The following is a 21,417-nucleotide window of genomic DNA, read 5'->3' as shown; positions in this document are numbered from 1 at the left end:
ATGCAAATTAATATCATTATTTAGATGTTCCAGACTCACTAGGCATCATTATGGCATAGCGTCAGTTCTACACACATTTCCACATATGGAACATTTTTAAAATCTCCCAGCTACAGTAAGAGAAATGGAAAGCAATAGCTTCACCAATCATCAGCATCTTAAAAGCAGCAGGATCTCAGGACTGACATGGACTATATATTAGTGCTCAAAAGATCTTTCTGAGTAACTTTGATATGCAGGCTCCCAGAAGTCTCAGAGAAGAGTCTTAGGCAATGAATTCTGGAAGAGAGAGAAGACCTTGACACTGACCCACCACAGCTATTCCTAGCTGCAATTCAGTAACAACACTACAACTCCAATTGCACCTTTATCTCCTAGCACCAGTAGCTACTTAGACATGAAAACTTCAGCACTTCAGGTTGTCCCACTTCTGACATGGCAGTGCTCAGAAAGCATGTATTTCAAAAAAATTCAAAGACTCTGGATTCTGCAGCCATGTGGGATTTGGGGCTTCCTGTTAGCAGAAATGTTCTCTTTGCACTCAGTGTGCAAGAAGTGATCACTTGAGCTAAAGCAGCTCTAGGTCTCAGAGCATACAGCACGCGGTGGGACAGCTCTCATCCACACAAAAAGACCTGGTGAGACAGATATCTGTGAACTGCACTATTCAATGCAGTGTCACATTTCTGCTGAGAATTTTTTTCATATTTTGAGTTTCTCACTGTGGATTATTTTGATTCCAACTTCACTGTCTGATCTGTTTACTGATTAGGATGTTTATTTTTCTTGAAGAAAAACAATAACTGTTTTATGAAAGCAGCTGAAGAATAAAGTATAGAAAATCAAAGGAAAATCCTAAAATGAACTCTTCTTGCCTTAGGGTAGAGAATGTGGCCACTGGATCCTGGTGTTCCACTCATGTGGGCAAGTCTTGTTGTGAAATGTTACCCATGTGCCATGTTGCTGCAGATACCCTTTCTTCGTCTCCCTGTAGCAGTTGCTTATCGTCATGGCATGTGCAGTGCTCTGTCCCAGGCCTGCAGGCACAGAGGCTGGCAGTCACTTGCCCAGTCACAGCCAACCCAGTTGTGATGCCCTCAGGCTGTGTCTCTTGTCTGCTGCTCTCCTTCCAAAAAAAGGTGCAGCTTCCCTGAAGATCCTGCTTGGTGCAGATGTCTTGGATACAGAGAATATCTAAAACAGCTGTAGAAAGTTATGTTTAGGCATAATACTGAATACTCACTTGTATCCATTCAAGGACTGTTCAGACAATGGCAAGACAAAGCCTTTAAACTTCAAGGTGGAAGACTTCTCACCTTCTTAGTTGGCTGTATTCTGCTGCCTTTGTGTGGAGAAATGCTCTCAAACATAAACAGTAGTGTGTAATACACTCACAAGGAAAGTTCCCTCATGCATTCTTTTCTACTCTCAGAAAGTCCTTTGGCCATCAGCATCGTCCCTCAGAGCTCAGGAGTTTGGCTTGTAGGGCACAGGGATGCCCCATAGCAGATGTGGGGTGGTGCTTATGCATCCAGTGGTCAATCAGCAGCCATCCAGACTGAGGTGGGCCATGCTTGTCACCAGTCAGTGCTTAGAACCACAGAGGGTTTCCAGCCCAAGTGGCAAAAGTCTTGCTTAGAACACAGAAGCCATGAGGGGAAGAAGTTTCTGCTTGCCCATGTAACTGTGAGCCAGGCTCCGTCCCTGGCTGACTACCTAGAGCCACAGTGTCTCTTCGACTTGAATCTGGAAGACAGTATCTGTGAAACCCCTGGGGCCCTTTTCAGACATCCACATGCTATCAAATCATCAGCAAACCCCTTATGCAACCCTTAGGTGCTCCATCGTCCTTTGGTTTTATAAGCACCTTTGCCTATAAAAGTCCCTCGCTCCTGGGTGCAGAGAGCAGCTGCCTGAAGCTTACAGGACCCTATTCTGCTAAGCAACCATTTAACACTCAGACATCATGAGACTTAATTTTTGTGAATGCAACACAGTACAGTAACTCTACTCTGCTTCCATCACCTCATCTAGGGGTATGTGTGTGCATGTGAATTCATTACTTTTTACACAAAAATTGGATAAAACTGTCTCTTTTGGCTGCCATGGCATTATTCAACATCCATGTTCCCAAAGGAGCTTAATCTCAGCAATTAAAAAAAAAAAAAAGGCAAAAGACAACTGCAAGGGTTTTAGCTAGTAAATTCACTCCAAATCCTTGACTGCCTAGATTTGAAGACTTTAAAATCCAAGAGGACTCACAAAATGCAATTTGGCCTTTGTGCTTTCAACAATGAGCCATAAAACTAAGACCCTGGACCAGTTCTAGTCTCTGTTCATAGGAATTTACCCATGCACCAGTAAGTTTATTATAACTTCACAGAATTCAATCGAGTGGTAAAGCTTCCACACTGAAATTATTAAAGAAAGGAACTTCTATCATGCCAGACTGCAAATGAAGCTTAGGAGAACAGCTTCAAGCCTGTAAGAAGAAAGTTCCCAGTTATTCAGGGTTGCTCACGCCTCCAAAGCCTGTTTTTAATCAAAACTCCTACAAGCTTGTTACATAGCTCATGCTTTACTACTTGGATAGTAGTTGCCAACTGGATGGAAACCTGACTTGGTATTTTCCAGTTGATGGGAAATTTTTCTGAAGGACATTTCCTCGAGCAGCACAACAGCTTAGCTTGAGCCTTCCTAGAAATGAAACAGAGAAATCGCTGCTTTCATTAAACGCACTCACTGGCTTTAGACAGTTTGAGGCCCATGCCAATACCTTGCTGAACCCTCACAAACTGTGCATCAGGGCTGTTTTAGACACAGGTAGAAAAGGCAATTGCTAAGAGTGGCATGTTTTCTTGTAATGGCAAAGCAGCCCTTCTACTCACTGGCTTTGTCTCTACTACTTGCCTCTTCAGCTTGTACCAGCACCTACATCCACCACACAACTTCTTGGGGGTGGAGGCAAAACCTTTGTGGTGTTGGTGGGCCCCTGGTGCTCTGGGATATGACTTGTGCCAACATGTCCTGCAACACAGTGTTACTGACTGCTCAGCCTTGATGTGGCAAGACAGTTTTGTCTGCATCCCTGAGCAGCTTTGACCGAGCTCAAAGCCTGGCACTTTTTTGTGGAGTTCCTTTGGCACAGCTGATTGCAGAAGCAGATCCAGATTCTCCTGAAGTGGAACTTGTTTATAACAAAACACCCAACTATTTTAATTTGAATCTTAAAAGAAGATAGAAAATAAAGATAGATCCCTGCCATCCTCTCTCTTGGTTTTATTCTTACAGGGGGGTAGCTTCAGCTGCATCCAAACCTCAGTGAACTAATTTCAGCCCCTGCCTCAGTGTTGGCCAGCGTACACTGTATTTCACTGATACCAATAGAACCAAGGTCTCAGAAACAGGATCTGGCTTAAGGTTAGAGTGTGGAAGAAAAGAACCCCCCATTTGGATTGCTCCTTTCAGCTGCAGTACGGTATCTTGAGTGCTGATGGCAGAGAAAGCAAGCATGACCTGTCAGAGCAGAGAAGACAGAAAATACTGTATGTTTCTTTCCTCTTGTGGTTCTGTAGGACACACTGTAATGAACAGAACAGCTGGCTGATTTCTCCATGGCCATTCAGCAATCCTATCAAGGGGTATTTCTCTGCGTAGCTATGTGAGGGATGAAGAGACAGAGTAATTTTTCATTAATGTCCCAAGATGAGTAAGTTTTGGTCCCATTTTCCTATTGTGAGTAGTGAGCAGAATCCAGTGAACAGGACATATATTCTGCTAACATTGAGCCTCTTTAAAATCTTATATTACTGTGTGACATGGAGCAGAAAAATTACTCTTGCAAAGATAAAAGTTGGTCAGATAAGATTGGATATTGCAATTAAATAAGTAATGCTCCTAGTCTCAATCTCCAGACATTTCCAAGGCTGAAGAACTGAAGACTATCTAGTTCATATCTATTCTGGCTGCTCAGCTTGAATCTAATACTTGATAGTGCTACAGCCAGAACTCTGAGCCAGAACAAATACATTAAATTTGGTGGTTTTTTAATTATTGAGCTATGGCCCTGGTTTGTGAAAAACCTAGTTGCTCAAAGAATTAAAGCTTGAATCACCAGAAGTGAGAGTTGTAACATGGCATCATAACAACATAATGGAGGGGGAGTGAAGCCTTTGGAAATTCTCTTTGTCACAGGTGAGAAAGCAGCATTCCTCAGCTTTATTTTTTTTTATGGCCCAAACAAGTAAAATCTGTCAGATTCTTCTGGCTCTCTGATCAGGCCTGAGGTGCTTGGGTGTGATGATGATAAGCATTAGTGATGATCATGACGTTATTTGTCCTGTAGCAGGAAAGGGGAAAGATCTCACCTTGTCTTGTCTGGCTCAGCTTTAGCACAGTCTCAGCAATCACAGCATACACAAATTATTCCTCAACAGGGAGGAAGAGAGGACAAGAGACAGAGAGGAGGAAGAAGGAGAGAGGACAGAAAGACAGAAAGAAGCAGAGCTCTGGGTTCAAGGGAGCAGCCTGCAGTTCTGTGAAACCTTGCCGTCCACTTGCTCTCCATCCCTTCGTGTTGCCCTTGTAGGTGTTCCCTGCCAACAGCAGGGAAACTCCACACTGACTTCAGCAGAGGGTAAAAAGTGTTTCAGTCCTAACCAAAGCACTGCTGGGTTTTCAATTAAAAACACCCCCAAACAGCTGTGAGTTATGCCCAATAAGTTTAATAACTGAGGAAACCAAAGCAAGTGACAACTACAAAATACAAAGCAGACATGAAAATTGATGGCATAAAAGTGGGAAAGAATAGTGTCTGAAATGAAAACTGAAAGCAAAATACACTTAACAAAGGATCTGGGTTCAGATATAACACACACGGTCACATACAACACCGCATTAGTAACAGCACACATAGATACTCATTATACTGGGGGTTTTCACAGTTCTCCACTTCATCCCAGATGACAAGTAAATTGATGGTTTTATTCTCTTACATAAATTCTTGTGCACACAACATCATCAGCACCAAAGGTCTGGAAAAGAAATAAAAATCAATCAAAAGAGATAAACCAGCAAACATTTAACACCATTTCAAAGTGTTATTTTTACTAAAATAACTAGTTCTATAGCAGAAATACTTTTTCTTATGTCTTTTGACAGATGAGAGTAAAGAAAGAAATCATTTTGAAAGAGGAATGCAATGTAAATGACCTGTTTTGCAAGGCAGGATGGATTTTGTCAGAATGATAAATGAGGCATAAATACTCTTTTTCTGTAGTTTCTTGACATGAATTGATAAATAAACATGAGAAAATAAAGTAAATTTGGAATGTACTGTTGTTATATTTAGAAACAGTTGCAGCACCTTGAACTAGAAATGCTGAGGGTGGAATTCAGATGGCATGTTCCAAAGGTATTCTTTGATATTTGCAGATATAAATCCAAGCAGGCAAATGAAGTCAGTGGAGGAAAGATGAAGATCAAGAGAATGTGCATAATGTGAACATAATGCTGCTGCAAGCGGCTGACAGCCCCTCCTGGGATACCAAAGCTTCTCTTCCAGGCTGGAGTGTGGGCAGCGTCACTGACAGCCTTCCTGCAGGAGACTGTGCCCTTGCCAGTGAGTTTGTTAACCATGAGAAGGGTCTGGAATGCCCTACAGATTATCAGAACATGTAGGCAGGACAGTGATTGGGGGGCTGTCTGAGAAAGCCACCTGAATCCCAAAGTGTTTGTATGTAATTTCAGGTCTGGCAGGCTAAAATTTGAGCAATTAAGCGTGAAGGAAACAATAGGGGCAAAAGTGAGGAAATACAGACTGAAAAAATCTTCACATTCAGCTATATCAACAGAAGGTTTTGAGCTCAGCACCAACAAGGCCTGAGGTGGGATGTCTGGCTGTCGTCACTACCAAGGTCTCACTGAAAAGCATGCATTAAGAACTAGCTCAGTGCATTATGAAAATTCAGCTGGGCTATTTGTTTTAGTGCTTTTTACACCTGTTTTGACCAATGTTTTGAAAAGACTTGGCTTTAAAACTGACTCTGGCTTCTATTTTGTTCACTTTGTTGGAGACAGAAGTCAGTTAGTATTTTGGAGATACAGGCTTTGTTTTTATGCATACCAATATCATATCAGTGCTTAATATATATTTTTAGATTATACATTAATACATCTGAAAATTAACGGATGTAGATAGTTCTGTAGTGTTCACAGCACCAGCTGCAAATATCCTTAGTGGGGCTTCCTTCAACATTTCCAAATTACCCACAAAGGCAAAATTACTTCAGCAGGAGTTTTGCCAGAGGGAGGAAGTAAAAGTCAAGACCATCCAGGGCTCAAGGTTTTCCACGGAGACTGTAAGATCCCTACAAGAGTGATTGTCTTTCACATTCAGGCACTGCTGAGCACAGGGAGGTTTGGGTCCCCTGCTGCTGCTTCAGCACAAGTCACAATCAGTAGTACCACAACGCCTGTGGAGCGTGCTCCCAGAGCCGCACAGCCGCCCCACAGCCGGAGCCCCACAGCCGGAGCTGCACAGCCGCAGCCCCACAGCCGGAGCTGCACAGCCGGAGCTGCACAGCCGCAGCCCCACAGCCGCAGCCCCACAGCCGGAGCTGTGCAGCCGCAGCCCCACAGCCGGAGCCCCACAGCCGGAGCTGCACAGCCGCAGCCCCACAGCCGCACCCCACAGCCGGAGCCCCACAGCCGGAGCTGTGCAGCCGCAGCCCCACAGCCGGAGCTGTGCAGCCTCAGCCCCACAGCCGGAGCTGCACAGCCGGAGCCCCACAGCCGGAGCTGTGCAGCCGCAGCCCCACAGCCGGAGCTGTGCAGCCGCAGCCCCACAGCCGGAGCTGCACAGCCGGAGCTGTGCAGCCGCAGCCCCACAGCCGGAGCTGCACAGCCGGAGCTGCACAGCCGGAGCTGTGCAGCCGGAGCCCCACAGCCGGAGCTGCACAGCCGCAGCCCCACAGCCGGAGCTGCACAGCCGGAGCTGCACAGCCGGAGCTGCACAGCCGCAGCCCCACAGCCGGAGCTGTGCAGCCGCAGCCCCACAGCCGGAGCTGCACAGCCGGAGCCCCACAGCCGCACCCCACAGCCAGAGCTGTGCAGCCGCACCGGGGCTGGGACCTCCAGCAGGCACCTCCAATGAGAAAGGCTGCAGCAGCTGCTGCCAAAACTCATGGAACCTCCCGGGCAAATGTCAGTCTGCTCTTTAAGGCACGTTAAGAGAGAAACCCCTTCCCCTAAAGCTAAGCAACAGCAGTTATTCTCAGAACAGATCAGCAGTTCTTTTGAGACGGAACACTGCAGGGAAGAGTAGATGGAAATAGATGTGATGCACACTGCAGGGGAGTCACTGTAGATCTGAGCCTCTGAAATTTGCAGTGCCCAGTGTGCTCCTAGGCAGAGCTTGCTCCTAAAACATCAGTGCAGTCTGACTGGCAGCTTCCTTGGAAGATTCACAGGAGGGAGTGTGGAAATAAAGACTAAAATTTGTGGAGGAAGAAAAAAGACATACGGCTTTCCAGGAAAGCTCAGTAGTATGGGTGAGTAGCAGCAGCACAGACTGCTGTGCACTCAGAGAGGCACAGCTCAGCATGTTTGTGACACAGGATCCTCAATTTGTACTTCAAGCATCCAGCTCCAGCTAGACTTGCAAAAATTTCAGGCAAAGGATTACATTGACATTACTCTGGACAAAAATCAAGTGCAGAAAATATGGACATATTCAGGGAACCCAAATTAAAAAAAAATCAGTTGCTATACACATGGACTCCACAACACATCATTCTCACAGTCTGGAAAACCACTATAATTTAACACGATAATGTCTTTAACTTTGGATTGCAAAGAGATAGAAATCATGCAAAGCACAATTACAATTATTCTGGAGTACCATGTAACCACTGTGCACTTCTCAAACAAGTAAGAAATCCTTTCCTTGCAGACCCAGCTTAGGTTATGTGGCCTCTGACCTGTTTCAGGAATAAACTGCATTTTTTAGCACTTAGATTTCATACCTTATACACATCCAGATGATTAACAATGTAATTGAAGCACATAAAGGGCTTTATTATCACGGTAATAAGATAGGAAAATACCTTTTGTGTAAGTCCACATTGAAAAGTGGACTTACACAAAAGGTATTTTCCTATCTTATTGTGACTTACTATCATTTGTTCATAAAAGTCCACTCAGTGTTACTAAAGAAAGCAAAGAGGGATATGTTCAAGCTTGCTGCATTCTTTTTCTTGTGGTAACTCTCAGAAATGTCTAATGTACAGCTGGGCCAAGGTCAGGGGAGGATCCAAACCCAAAGGGTGTTATTCCTCTATTCTTCACATTTAAATCCTTGTAGTCAGTGGTAGGATAAAGCAGGTTCATGTCTATGGTTTCAATTCTAGACTCAAAAGAAGTGATAATTCCTGTTCTAAGAAGCAGAATTTAAAGATTTCCATTATTCAAAGCAGTAGAAATTCCAAGTGAAAAAAGAATGAGCAATCCTGGCTATTTAGTGGTGAAGTTTCATCAGAGCAACTGAAAAAAAGTGCAATGCTACCAAATTGTAATTCACATGTAACAAGAAGATGCAGGATTTTCAAACACCACCTTCTCATTGGCTTGGAAAGGTCCCACATGTCATAAAATGCTACAAGGCAAGGCTTCTATCTAAATCTAAAACAGGATTTTAAATTTGCCATGACTGCAAATTACAGAATTGTTTTCTTCACTTAGCTTGTCATAATCTGTAGCTAAGAGTCCAAAAGCACACTGCAAACAAAGCCCTGCACAGGGGGATAATCCAATAAATTGACCTCTCTCAGTTTACTCAAAATCTGGTGACCACTGACATCATGAGAGATTAAAAGAGAATTACAGGGCAATAATATATTTCTGTAGAAGCAAATCTGCTTTTTGAAGGCATTCTTTATAAATATTTGCTGAGGAGGATTTGTTGGTAAGTGGAGCACACAGTACAATGAGGAAGAGTGTGATTGAAACAATCACCTGGGAAAGATTACTTCTGCCAGTGTATGCAAAAATCCCTTTATCTGCTCATGACTAATCAAAATGCAAAGGCAACTTACAAAAGAAAGACAGAATCCATCAGCAAACTGATGGAGAAAAGAAGGTATTACTTAAATGAATCCTCAGAAAAGGCTTTGTCCGCCTGCACAATTCCATGGTATCTAGAATAAAGATACAAATCTTCACAACAAAGGCATGTTGCCTGTTTCCATTCTCCTCCCAACTCCCATAAAATTTTAAGAAAGAAGTTGATCCTTTAAGGCCATAGTCACTGAATGTGCAGCCTCCACTTTCAAACCTGGCTATTAATAGCAAATCACCCAATTCACAACCTCATGTTCCTCAGGATATCAATCGACAGCACCGTGCCAAATTAGGTGATTTCTCGAGAGGCCTAAATGTCAGTATTTGCGTTTGAGCACTGCTATATTATGCAGTTTCCTCAAAGTTATGCAGCAAATGGATGACAGAGATGTGAGACAGTGGTATCTGCCAGTTTTAATTGAAAGCCAGTACACAGAGGACATCAAAGCTACAAGTGATATTACAAGAAGCTGCATTCAGGATCGGGTGCAGCCAAAATGCAAATGGCTTTGGCTTCTTTTTTTGTTTGGGATGTGTTCCAGACAAGGCTGTAGTAGTGAGCAGGGGCTGTAGATCCCTAAGCTCCCTTGTAAATCTGCTCATCCTGAAGAGTAAACTAAAGCATTAGGCCCATGCAACACACACACACATGCATTATTACAGGCTTCTGAACTTCTGTCAAGGCTGCTCTAAAGGGAACAGCAGCAATCCCCTCATTCTGAGCATGATATGACTAGACCTTTCTTTTGATAACTTATTTTATGTAAAATCACTCTCCAGAAGTTATAGAAAAGTTAAACACTTAGGTAGTTTGCCCTTGTTTGATGTAAGGCTAAGGCACATCACACATTTCAGCATTCCACTGCAAAATCTCTTTCCAAATCTGCATTGATCCTTCTCACATACTATGTTGAATTTCAGAAGTCAGCAAAATAATTTAAAAAATGTTCACTTGCTCATCTAGGCTCCACAGTTCACTGCTTTAATCAACTATGGCATGATTTTTCTGAGGAGGGAATATAAAATAGAAACCATGCTTGAACCCCCACCAATGTTCTGATCTTTGACCCTTGCTACAATTGATTCTGAGAAACCCTGTGTGATAGGTGAACTGTGTAAAATGTGGTCAGAGGCTGTTTACAAAGCCCTTCCTCAGTAATCATCCACTTTAAAACATTTCTGTGTTACAGATTAAACTTAAACCAATAGAGGTATGAGCAGCCATCAAAGCAGCAATGCACCTAAGGTTTGAATATAAATGTGTCTCATTTGAATAGCCCATATTTGTAAGCAGTATCCTTTAACTTTGCAAAGAGCAGATCTTTTGTTCTCCTGACTTACATAAGTGATTGATAGCTCATTAATGTCCCTGACAAAAATACACAGCAACAACAACAACAACATTGTGAGTATAATGAAAAGAAGAAAAGGCACTTAATTCCAGGTCATAATTTTCAAACAAATAAAAGAAATATATATTTTTTGTGTTATATTCCAATCTTGATTGCTCAAATGCTAATCCAAGTATACTTTATGAATGTAGAGTTGTAAATACAGATATCCTGACTCTGTGTATGCATTATAATCCTAAAGTACAATACAATATAAAGATACTGTCAAGACAAATAAATATCGACTTCAGTGGAGAACTACCCTTTCCACCCTCCCTTGCTTGCACATTCCATGTAATTTTTATCTACATTGTTCAGTAATTCTGAAAATGCAGTGCTGAAATCCCAACTGCATCAGATGAGATTAGAATAAACAGCTTTGATAAAAGATACTGCAATGTTCTAGTTTTAGATCAATGTTCTAGTTTTCAGACCATCTTTTTATAAAGTAGAACCTGATCCTCCTTCCCTCCCTTGGCTGAAAGAATTCTTTTTCTAAGAGGACTTCAGGCCTACATCTGTCATTGTATGTGCCAAATATTATTTATATACTAATAAGAGCAATTTTTTATCTCCATGCTGCAAGGAGCTAAGGAGAACTGAAGGCAACGGAAGGTAAATATAACCTTTGCTAACTAAATAGTGTTTTCTCAACATCTGTGTACCAGAGGGCATGATGTTACTTGCAAGACCATCATTTTACTCCAAGGAAATATCTTTGAAGAACATAAGGAGTTCTTCTGCCAGGATGCAAGAAAGATTGATAATTATAGAGTAATATGGTTTCTATTTTAGCTCTGTGGAAGTCATGGCAATTAAACACTGGGGTTTTTTTTATTATATGGGCTAAGAAGGGCATTTTATTTAATATGCTGTGTTGGATAAAAAATATATCCTTACACTGGGAAAATACCATAATCAAATTAATCCCCTAAGCAATATAGGATTTTAGGTCAAAATTATATGGCAAAGCTCCAACATTTATGGAGCCAATACTAACAGAGTAAAACTAATTTCTTACCCCCTGCCTATTACCCCAAGCCTTTCTTCAATTCATGCCCCAGTCTAACACAGTTTACATTCTTTCTTGAAATTTCTTTCAAACTGGGTATGACTTTTCTTGATTTCTTCTGCAACCGCATCTAATAGTGAATAAGGAGTCTCAAGACTTCTTGAAATAATTTTTTATGATAGAGAAACAGAAACAGAGCCTAACTGAAGCACATCAGAGAGAGCAAAGGAACAGAAAACGCTTCTTAGGTAAGCAGGAAGATTTAAGAAGCGCGAAGATGGGAATTGTTAAATATTTGAAGCAATATGGACAGCAAAACTGAATGAGAATGAATTTCAGGTCCTAAAGATCCCTAAGAAAGCTCTGAAGGTGGAAGAAGAAAGAAATCTATTTAAGTTGAATCTGTTACACACAAACATTTTAAAGTGGTTGGTTAGTGAAGAGGGGCTTTAAAGGAAGAAGAAGAAGAAGAAGAAGAAGAAGAAGAAGAAGAAGAAGAAGAAGAAGAAGAAGAAGAAGAAGAAGAAGAAGAAGAAGAAGAAGAAGAAGAAGAAGAAGAAGAAGAAGAAGAAGAAGAAGAATACAGAGATCTGTTCTTCTCATTGTGATCTTGATTTTGAAGTAAGATATAAGTGGGGGTTTGCAGACTCAGATCCAAGGAAATTTGCCAAACATAAAATAAAATAATCTAATGTTGAATCTTTGCTCACTGGAGTGCTGAAAAACCCAAATACAGTGGAGAGGTAAGAGATCAATAGAGTCTTCTCACTAAGGGCTCTTATTCCTACCTTTTACAGGTGCTGAACACACCTCAGCCAATCTCTTCAAATAGTTCGGCTTCTAAAGCCCAGTTCTCTGAAGGAATGTTCTGGGGCTTTAAAATTAGGGACCACAAATAAGAAAATGTCGCTTATCCTCTTCTGTCTCTCTCCAAACAGTAGAACCTTTTGTTGTCTCCCAAAAGGGTTAATTTTCGGCTTTTATTTTTTTTTCCAGAAGGCTCATTTCAGCTTCTGCAAAGGACCAGAGGTCTCACACCACCATTACTCCCAGAAACACCTCATTGCTGAGCTTTCGGCTGTCAGATCTTGAAAATCAACCCACGTCTTTAAAAGATCTGAACATTCAGTCCCATCAAATGTCATGAGGGCTTGAAAATGCTTGTCCTGAGGATGAATTATTGTCATAATACTTAATAAAGCAAAAGAGGTCACTATGCTCAAAGAGGTAGGAGAATGAAACTGTATTTCATATTGAATAGTAAGAATACAGAAAGAATGATCTGGACCACTTGGAAACAAATACTAAATTTTCATAATGGCCACGATAAAATCATGCATTGCAACCAATGAACGTAATTCCAGCTTGCCCGAGACAGGAAGGGGATGGGTCTGGGGAAATGGAAACCATGAAAGTGTTACCAAAGCTTTGCATATAAATCAGGATCATTTCAAATAAGAGTAGGGAGAGGAAATCACCATAACATCAGGTGCTAGATTGCTAGCAAAACAGTACATACCATTCTGGCTTTCTTAGTTTAAGAAGGAAATCGATAAATTGGACAGGGTAAAAAAGCACTCAAATAATGATTCAATGAAAGCTTTCTTTACGTTGAAAGACTCAAGATCTTCCAGTGGTTTAGCTTCACAACCAGAAAGTTCTTCTAAGAGGTGGCTTGATCTGGTGTTAAGAAAAGTATTTGCAATAACAAATTCTAGGCATATTATCAAGGTTCTTTTATACACAATGATGGAATGACTGGAAGTTGAATCTACACATACACCAATTAAAAGAAATATGTATATTCTAATGGCAACGAAATTAACCAGGAAATCAACTTATCAAAAATTCTGAGTTCCTATAAAAGGAAATACATTAATAAGAAGCAAGTTGTTCTAATTTATATCCTAATTGGAAAAATAATTAATTCACAAATTTCAACAGACTGCATTAAAGAAGAAAAAAGGTTAGATGGCTTTAAATCTTTTAATCCCTCTGGTTTCTTATCACAGTTCATTATTTCTCCCCAGCAGGGTAAGTTCACATTGCTGCTAGCAGGAGGCAATTGTATTATGAGCGGCTTTCTTGCTTCGCTCGGAGCAGTGCACTTTATTTAACAGCTGCCTCATCAGCTTGTTGCTTAAGTAATACACTACAGAAATGTATTGTTAGAAAGCTGGAAAAGTTATAGTTGAGAATATTTTGTCCACTGCATTTCATCTAAAGATGCAAAGCAGAGATCAAAGTACTTTGCCTGCTAAAGTTTTGTGATAATATAAAGAATTCCAGTGGTTGAATCAAAAGAAATTATGCAGCATTGGAGTATTCATTCATTAGAAACCAGTGTGATTTCACTAACAGCACATGTCCTCATGTGGGTAAACAGTTCCAAGATGTCTGCAATAATATTAACACCTTAGAAGATTTTTGTTTATGCTTGATTAGGCTTGAGTCCTGTTTTTGTTTCAGATACAATCTTAAAAACAGAGCTCTACCTGCTTTAGAGAAACACTGGGAAGGCTGTTTGTTTTTTAAAGTGCATAGGTTTAGTTAGTTTGATAGTTAGAAATAAAACCTCCCTGCTTTGATGTTTTCTTACCCACCACTCCAGGAGCCTGTCTTCCATGTCCAAACTGATGAGGCGTAACAGCCTAATCAACTATTTATCCAGAATTCACTAGTTAGAACATGTGCAATAAAATGATCTTGAACTCGAGCTGAACTGTGCTACTGTGTCTTTACTTAGATGCAGATACTGCATTACCCAAATTAATATGGAGTGACTACTGAGGAAGGATGCAGCAAAGAGAACTCTGGCAGAAGTAAGCACAATCTGAATAAACAGACCCTGTATGATTGAGGGTGGACACGGCCAGGTGGTTGCAGAGGTGCTGCTCAGAATGCCCAGAGTCACACTGCTGCCAGATGGAAGCTCACACACCACTGGGGGAATATTGCCTGACAGCAAATGTGCAAATCTCTGTATTTCTATGAAACTCAGGAAGGCAATTCTCAATCTGACTTGAAGGTAATCAGGGAATTGGGCAAGGTGGCAGAGATATGGGAGGAAATGACATATTTTTCAGAAACAGGAGGGATTAGAGCATACTCAGAACATGCATATATTTACTGCTATATGCCATATGACCATGGATAAGAAGCAGTATTATGCACATGCCTAAAAAGAAGATTCTCCAGAAATGAGGTTAAATGCTTTGATCTCACCAGAGAAAATCTGCAATAAATCAAGCAAATTATTTGATGATGTTGTGAATTTACAGAGCAGAAGTGACCAACTGGTGATTATTCTACCAGCACTAGTATGGTGAAAGTTTTAACAATTGAATGCGAGTCAGAACATGCATATATATACATCTGTTTAAGAAAAAAAAAAAAAAGGGAAAAAAAGCAATGTATTAATTGTAAGGTAGAGGATTATAAAAATGGCAGTCTTCCAGATGGATTTAAGTAAAGAAAAATAATAGCTCATACTACTACAAAAAACACCTGTTAATATGGTGCACATATTGAGGGAGTTCAAATTTCTTACCAAAATCAGCTCATCATTAGCTAATTCTCGAGTCCAGTATGTTTTGGGACCATCTCCCTCAATAAGAGTTTGTTTGCAGTAGATCTTGTTTTCATTCTCCCAGGTGGCCAAACTCTGCAGGCGAGAAAACCATTAGGAAATATATTAATTATGTTCTCCAGCAGCATAATACAGAGACAGCAATGAGCAGTAGTGAGAATAATTGCTCCACTAAAGTAGCAACACATAGATAGTCAAAGGCAAAGGAAAAAAATAATCAGTGGAAAGTGGTGAAATAAAAATTAAGGTGTGATGGGGCATTTTGGAAAGAGGAATATATTAGTAACAAAGTAATTGCAAATGTGTTTTTTCAGTGTAAAGACACTCAGTTTCCATTAAATGCTTGATGTTGGATAGTGTAATTTAGGAACATGCTAATGTAGTGTCTGCATTCCCAAGCATCTTTGTACACATATGATGTGATCTGACATGTTATTTATCACTACAAAGTCCCCTAAGAGTAAAAGCATAAACAACTGTATATATCATGTCGTAGTCATACATGATACAGTATTTTTCACTTACAATCTTTCCTGCTCTACGGCACTGTGCCAAGTTAACTGTGTATTAAATATATTGAGCTATCAAACTAGAATAAATCACAGCTAAATTTAAAAAACATTGTCAGAATTCAATTGTTTGTCGCATTACTTTTTTAAGGTTGTGAATCTGGAGATTGAAATACCCTTGGGCATTTTTCAAAGCATTTGAATAACGACTATGAAACCACTGAAAAATAAAAGAACCTGAAATGACAGGATTTTGTTAAACTTTCACAAACAGGCAAGCCCTGACTCTGTTGCTTTTCACTCAAGCACTGAACTATTACTCCACAGTGCAATGGAACAGCTGTGCAGAAGGATGCCCTGTAATGAATGTTCAAGCAATCACTTTATAACTACACAGGGGAGACATTTACTAGTCTGTGATTATATACATCTACATATATATGTGTGTGTGTGCATATGTATGCCTAAATTCAAGTTAACAGTTCCCAGACTTTCCAAGGGAAAAATCCCTTTACTTTGATTTAAATTTAGCTGTTTACTTTTTGAATATTTTTCAAAACAATAGATTTTATAAACCAACAAGCCATCTCAAATGGCAGTTCTAGAAGCTGTGCCTTGAAGTACAACCATACATGATGCCCTTTTTTTCTGCACAGACAATGGATCAAGTTAGTTGGCAGTACAAAACCCTCCACCCCATAAAGTATATCAAAATCTATCACCAGTCAGCAGTTTTGCCAGATACTGCAAACTACATTCTGGAGTATTATTTTATTATCTGTCAGTTTCTGCTCTGTGGCCACATCTTGGTTATATACACACAGCAGCAGAACTTACTCCTGAGAGTGGACTATAAATAATTTCACAACACATGGAAAAAATTTACTTCTTCACAAATCCATTTCTTTACAGCTTTCATAGCTTACAGCCATAATTATTGTTTTTCCATCTGCAGCAATAAATCCTTCTCTAGGCAGCAGGTCACATTTATTGTATATGCATTATGTATGAAGACACTTTTGTTGAACAAGATAAATTAACAAAGCCTGCAACATTTCCTGGACAAACTGTTAAATATATGATAACTCATCCTAGAGAGCAAGTGGATGTTCTAAATATTCACTGACTCCCAGAATCTGCTTCCTTTTTCATAAATTTATGTTGACAGCAATTGCACTGAAGACTGTAAGTTCTGAATTTTTAGTGATAAAAATGGTCTCAAAAGCTCACCCAAGACTTAGGAGAGATCATATTTTGAAAAGTAGATTATTTCACCAACACTGGATACCTTTAATACTGAATCCTCATTTGAGACTACCTTCTGAGAATCTTTATTTGTACTTCTTTTACAAGAGTTTTATATATACTTACATATACTTCTTTATAATTATGAGAGTAAACTGTCTGAAGAAAGCATAACTAACCCATGCCTTCAATAATGGTTTTCAAAAGGCAGCTATGACCACAGCCCAGTTCCCCAAATCTCAGATCCGACATATCTACACCAGCAAGAACCTGGTATCAGATGCTGCCGACGTAAATTCCCCTCCACGGCCTCAGAAGTGGTTACAAAGGGTCTCATACACAGAATCAAGCCCAAAATACTGCAGTGAATGCCCTCTAATGCACTTCTGCTCAAGGAGATGGTGTAATTCTGGCTGGTATAATACCTGCTGAAAGCCTGTCTTTCAGTGTTAAAGAGCTATCTATCAGTAAACTGGACATATGCACTTGGCATGGGTGTGAAAGAGGATTTCAGCCCCAACCAACTAACAGTCTGTGGTCCTGCTTGAGAACTCATCTGATTCAATCTAGGACAAAAGCTATGTCAGATTTGTGCACTAAATCCTGACTCCTGAGGTCTCTCTTGCTCCACCATTTCCCATGTTTGTGTCAGGGACAGAAGCTGGGGAGAGCTTTCACTGGAGCTGAGGGGAGAGGGAAGCAAAATGAGAAGAAGTAAACCCTGCCAAGCTGGAAACCAGACACCCGAATTCTGCTTTCGGGATCCATAATGTCCTATTGCCTTGAGATTTCAGTTTTGTCCTGAAAGAGGGACAAGGGAAGTGGTGACCATCAAGAACCCTCAAGAGCGTTTCAAGAAGAGGGTGGAGGACAGCAATGCCACTGCCTGCGTACACGAGCAGCAGATGTGTTTGTCCCATCTAAAAAGAACTTGGTAACACATACACCCCACACACATATGCACATGCCCCAGCTCTCCTCCTACCCTGCACTTTCGTCCATCCACCGTCTCCTCCTCAAAGCTTTCCCCGATTTTGAAGTTGATCTCAGTGGTGCGGACAGTGGTGGAAGTTTTGATGTAGAACTGGTCCCCGTCCTGGCGGATCTCCACATGAGGTTTGGAGGCGGCTGCCACCGCCACTTTCCTGAGCATGGCATTGACACCTGGGTGAAGCAGGGAGGAAGCGGAGCTTGAAGTCGCCAGCCGTGCCCTGGGCTGCCCTCGCCAGGCACCACGCAGATCGCGGAGCGGGGCGAGAGCCGGGCCCCGCGCGGAGCCGCAGGGCGCAGCTGGGGCGCTCGGAGCTCTCGGCGGGCGCCCGGGGCCGGCACCGCGGGCTCGCAGATCCCGGCGGCAGAACGCCGGGCCAGCGGCAGCCCAGCTCCCCGGGCAGGACCGCCGGGCTCGCAGGCGAGGCGAGACCGTGCCGTGCCTCGACCGCCCCTCCCCGGGCAGGGCTCTGAGCCGTGCCCCGCACCGGCGGGAGCCTCTCCTGCCCGCGGCCGACGCACGGAGCTCTCCCGGGAGACTCCGGACAATGGAGCGCAGCTGCAGCTGCCGCCCCGTGTCCCCTCCCGCGGGACATAGCCCGCTGCCCGGCTCCCCCGCGACTCACCCAGCGCCTTGAGCAGCTCGTCGAAATTCTCGCTGCTCCTCATCTTCCAAGTGCCTGCGAAGTTGGGCATGGCGGGGCGGGCGCTGCGGAGGGCGGAGGGGACGCGGCGCTGCTGCTCTCTCTCCGGCTCAGGCACCTTGTGAGTTGGGCGGACCGCGGCGGCAGCGGCAGAGAGAGCCGGGCACACCCACCCGGCTCCCCACCCCTTCCCTCGGGCCAGCATCGCACCGCCAGCCAGCCAGCCCCTCCCAGTCATGGTCCGCCATCCATCCATCCATCCATCCATCCATCCATCCATCCATCCATCCATCCATCCATCCATCCATCCATCATCCATCCATCCATCCATCCATCCATCATCCATCCATCCATCCATCCATCCATCCATCCATCATCCATCCATCCATCCATCCATCCATCCATCCATCCATCATCCATCCATCCATCCATCAATCATCCATCCATCCATCCATCCATCCATCCATCCATCCATCCATCCATCCATCCATCATGTGAGCCTGATTGTCACTTGTCCCACAAATGAGGTGGACAGTGAGGCTCCAGAGGCAGGCAAGGAAGGCAGAGAGCTATCCAACCAGGCACCAATCTCTCCAGGCTCGCGCTGGGCTGACCCCACCATGGCAGGGCCGAGGCACAGCAGCCCATCACACCTCACCCTAAGCCCCCGCATGCACGGGCCACCCAGCTGCCAACCTACCCCCAGCACTGCTCACTGGGACAGTCAGCGGCTCCAAGGGATGGCAGGGAGCAGAACACTTTCCAGGATAGGGAACTGTTGTAAGGAAGCTGTCACTGCCCTGAGCTGAGTCTCCTTTGAGAAGGGTGAAGGACAAAGAGATACACAGCACCTAAAGCATTCCCCACCATAACCAAGCATTCCCAGTGCTCTCTGGCACCGTTGGAAGCAGGAAGATGTAGGTGCAGAACTGGCATCAGGAAGAACAGTGCCCGTGGCAGTCACAAGCTTTTGTGGAGAAACACAGCAAGCTATTTCACACTTACTTAAATTAGCACCAGTGTGCTGAAGATTAGACTGCTGTTCTGAGCTCTTCATACTTTCCATAACCTTTTCCATTGTCTTTGCTTTGAATCCCTCAGTTTCAGGTCAAAGATGCTAGATTAAAGTTCGTTATTGCAGCTGATTAATCCACATGATAAGGTGGAACAGAATTTGACAGGTTAAGGCATATGGAGTTTTTCTGCTGCTGTTGTACATAAGGAAACAGTAAAAACATTCAGAGGCCTGTGATTTCCCACTCAGAACAGAGCCAGATGTATTTTAATTATAGGAAAAGCTTTACTGAACCAACTTCATGGTACATTTGCAATCATTCTTCACTTGTTAGATTCTGTAAAATGAACATGTAGGTTACTTGAGTTATGTATAAAATGTGTTTACTTCCTGGAAAATGAATAGTTCTGGGAGTTACTTTAGTATGTTAGACAGGATTCTATATATGCTGAAATTTGCTCTCATTTTTTATTCCAGGAAGAACTTCACCTGAATAAGAACCACAGAGCAGAACCAAATACTTGTCTGTTGATTGTCACTCTTTTTCTACTGATTTTTGTTTCTGCCTTTCCAGAAGAACACCCTGGAGACCTGGCATAGCTCTTTAATGGAAATATTTTGATTAAAAATCTGGTTTTCTTCCAGGAAATGAATATTTCCTGGAGAGGAATATATGTTTTCAATAACAGGGTTTCTCTAAAAAAAGAAACAGAGCAATACAAACCCAAAACAAGAACCAGAGCATGAAGTATCCTTCAGTTGTTTTAGTAAATGACAATAAATTAATTTCCATCTGAAATACTTCATTTAAAATTTCAAATCGCCTCAAAGAAAAGCACATTTGAAAAAAAAAGATGCACAATTTCCTATTGCAAATAGGTTTAAGATTTTCAAATGTAAGGCTGCAGGCCCAACAAAGACATACCAAGCCTGTATATTGTATGAAACACTGAAGAAAAACCCTGCTCAGACCCTCAGTTTCAGCTTCCCAAATGCACAACTGAAAACATGCTGCCTGCTTTGCTTCCAGAATCCTGCAGAATGCATATACCTAGAGCCCAGTGGAAGTGTTTTAGCTCAATCTTTGCAGGACAAAGTCCTTAGCTACCTATGACAATGAGCATGAGCAGCATAAACCAGATGGGAACTCCTATCTCTACATGAGAAAATAAATCAGCTCAGAAGATTTTAAGGGAAGACAGTTTCTTCTTTAAAGGATCATTTAAGGTCTTTTGTTTGCTGACCTGCTGATACAAACAAGAATTATTCAAGCAGATGTGACCTGAATGTCTCTAGGATGTAGGATGCGTGTTCTAGGTGCTGCACTGTGGCCATTGACCTATTCCATGAAGACCAAGAGGAAGCCTTCAAAATACCCTTCATCTAGAAAGTGCATCAGGCTGGAAGGAAGAAGTACCTTCAGTCAATTAAGGCTCTATTCTGCAATAGCAGCACATTGAGCTATTTATCCTAAATATAGAGATCTTAGATTACATTTTATTTACGTTTTAATCTTACTTAAATACCATGAGGCACTGTTCTACCTACACAATACAGCTTCTAAAACAAAAACCCAGTTACAATCTAGAGTGTCTAACTGCCTCTCTGTGGCAAAGATTCAGACCTTATTCATACAGAGAGGCAGTTTCTTTCCAGCACTGTGTAATGCAGACTTAGCAACTATTCAGAATTAGACTTCAAAGTTCAACTCCAGAAGGAATTGCTCCCCTCTGAGAGTGAGGGTCCACTCTTGCCAGCATGGGCAGGAGACAAGCATGTGCATTTCCAGAGTCAATGACTTTCGTCTCACCCAGAGTTCTTCATGTACACACAGTAGTTGAACTGATCACTAACAGTCATTTCCCCCTTAATCTTTAAGTTACACTTCTTTTTGTATCCTTTCAG

General features: G+C 42.2%; 1 protein-coding gene across 1 annotated transcript; it reads right to left on the bottom strand.

The window, feature by feature from the left end:
• Positions 1-4,704: 4,704 nt before the first annotated feature.
• CRABP1 (cellular retinoic acid binding protein 1) lies at positions 4,705-18,713 on the bottom strand. The gene is made up of 4 exons (XM_002191685.6): positions 18,480-18,713; positions 17,849-18,027; positions 15,071-15,184; positions 4,705-5,033 (listed from the first exon to the last, which is right to left on the bottom strand). Exons 1-4 carry the CDS (start codon positions 18,700-18,702, stop codon positions 4,983-4,985), a joined length of 567 nt encoding a protein of 188 aa, XP_002191721.5. The 5' UTR covers positions 18,703-18,713; the 3' UTR covers positions 4,705-4,982.
• Positions 18,714-21,417: the final 2,704 nt, after the last annotated feature.

The sequence above is a fragment of the Taeniopygia guttata genome, chromosome 10 (genome assembly GCF_048771995.1).
Source record: "Taeniopygia guttata chromosome 10, bTaeGut7.mat, whole genome shotgun sequence".
Lineage (NCBI taxonomy): Eukaryota > Metazoa > Chordata > Aves > Passeriformes > Estrildidae > Taeniopygia > Taeniopygia guttata.
Note: the sequence above shows the minus strand (reverse complement) of the source record. Positions and strands in the feature narration are given on the sequence as shown.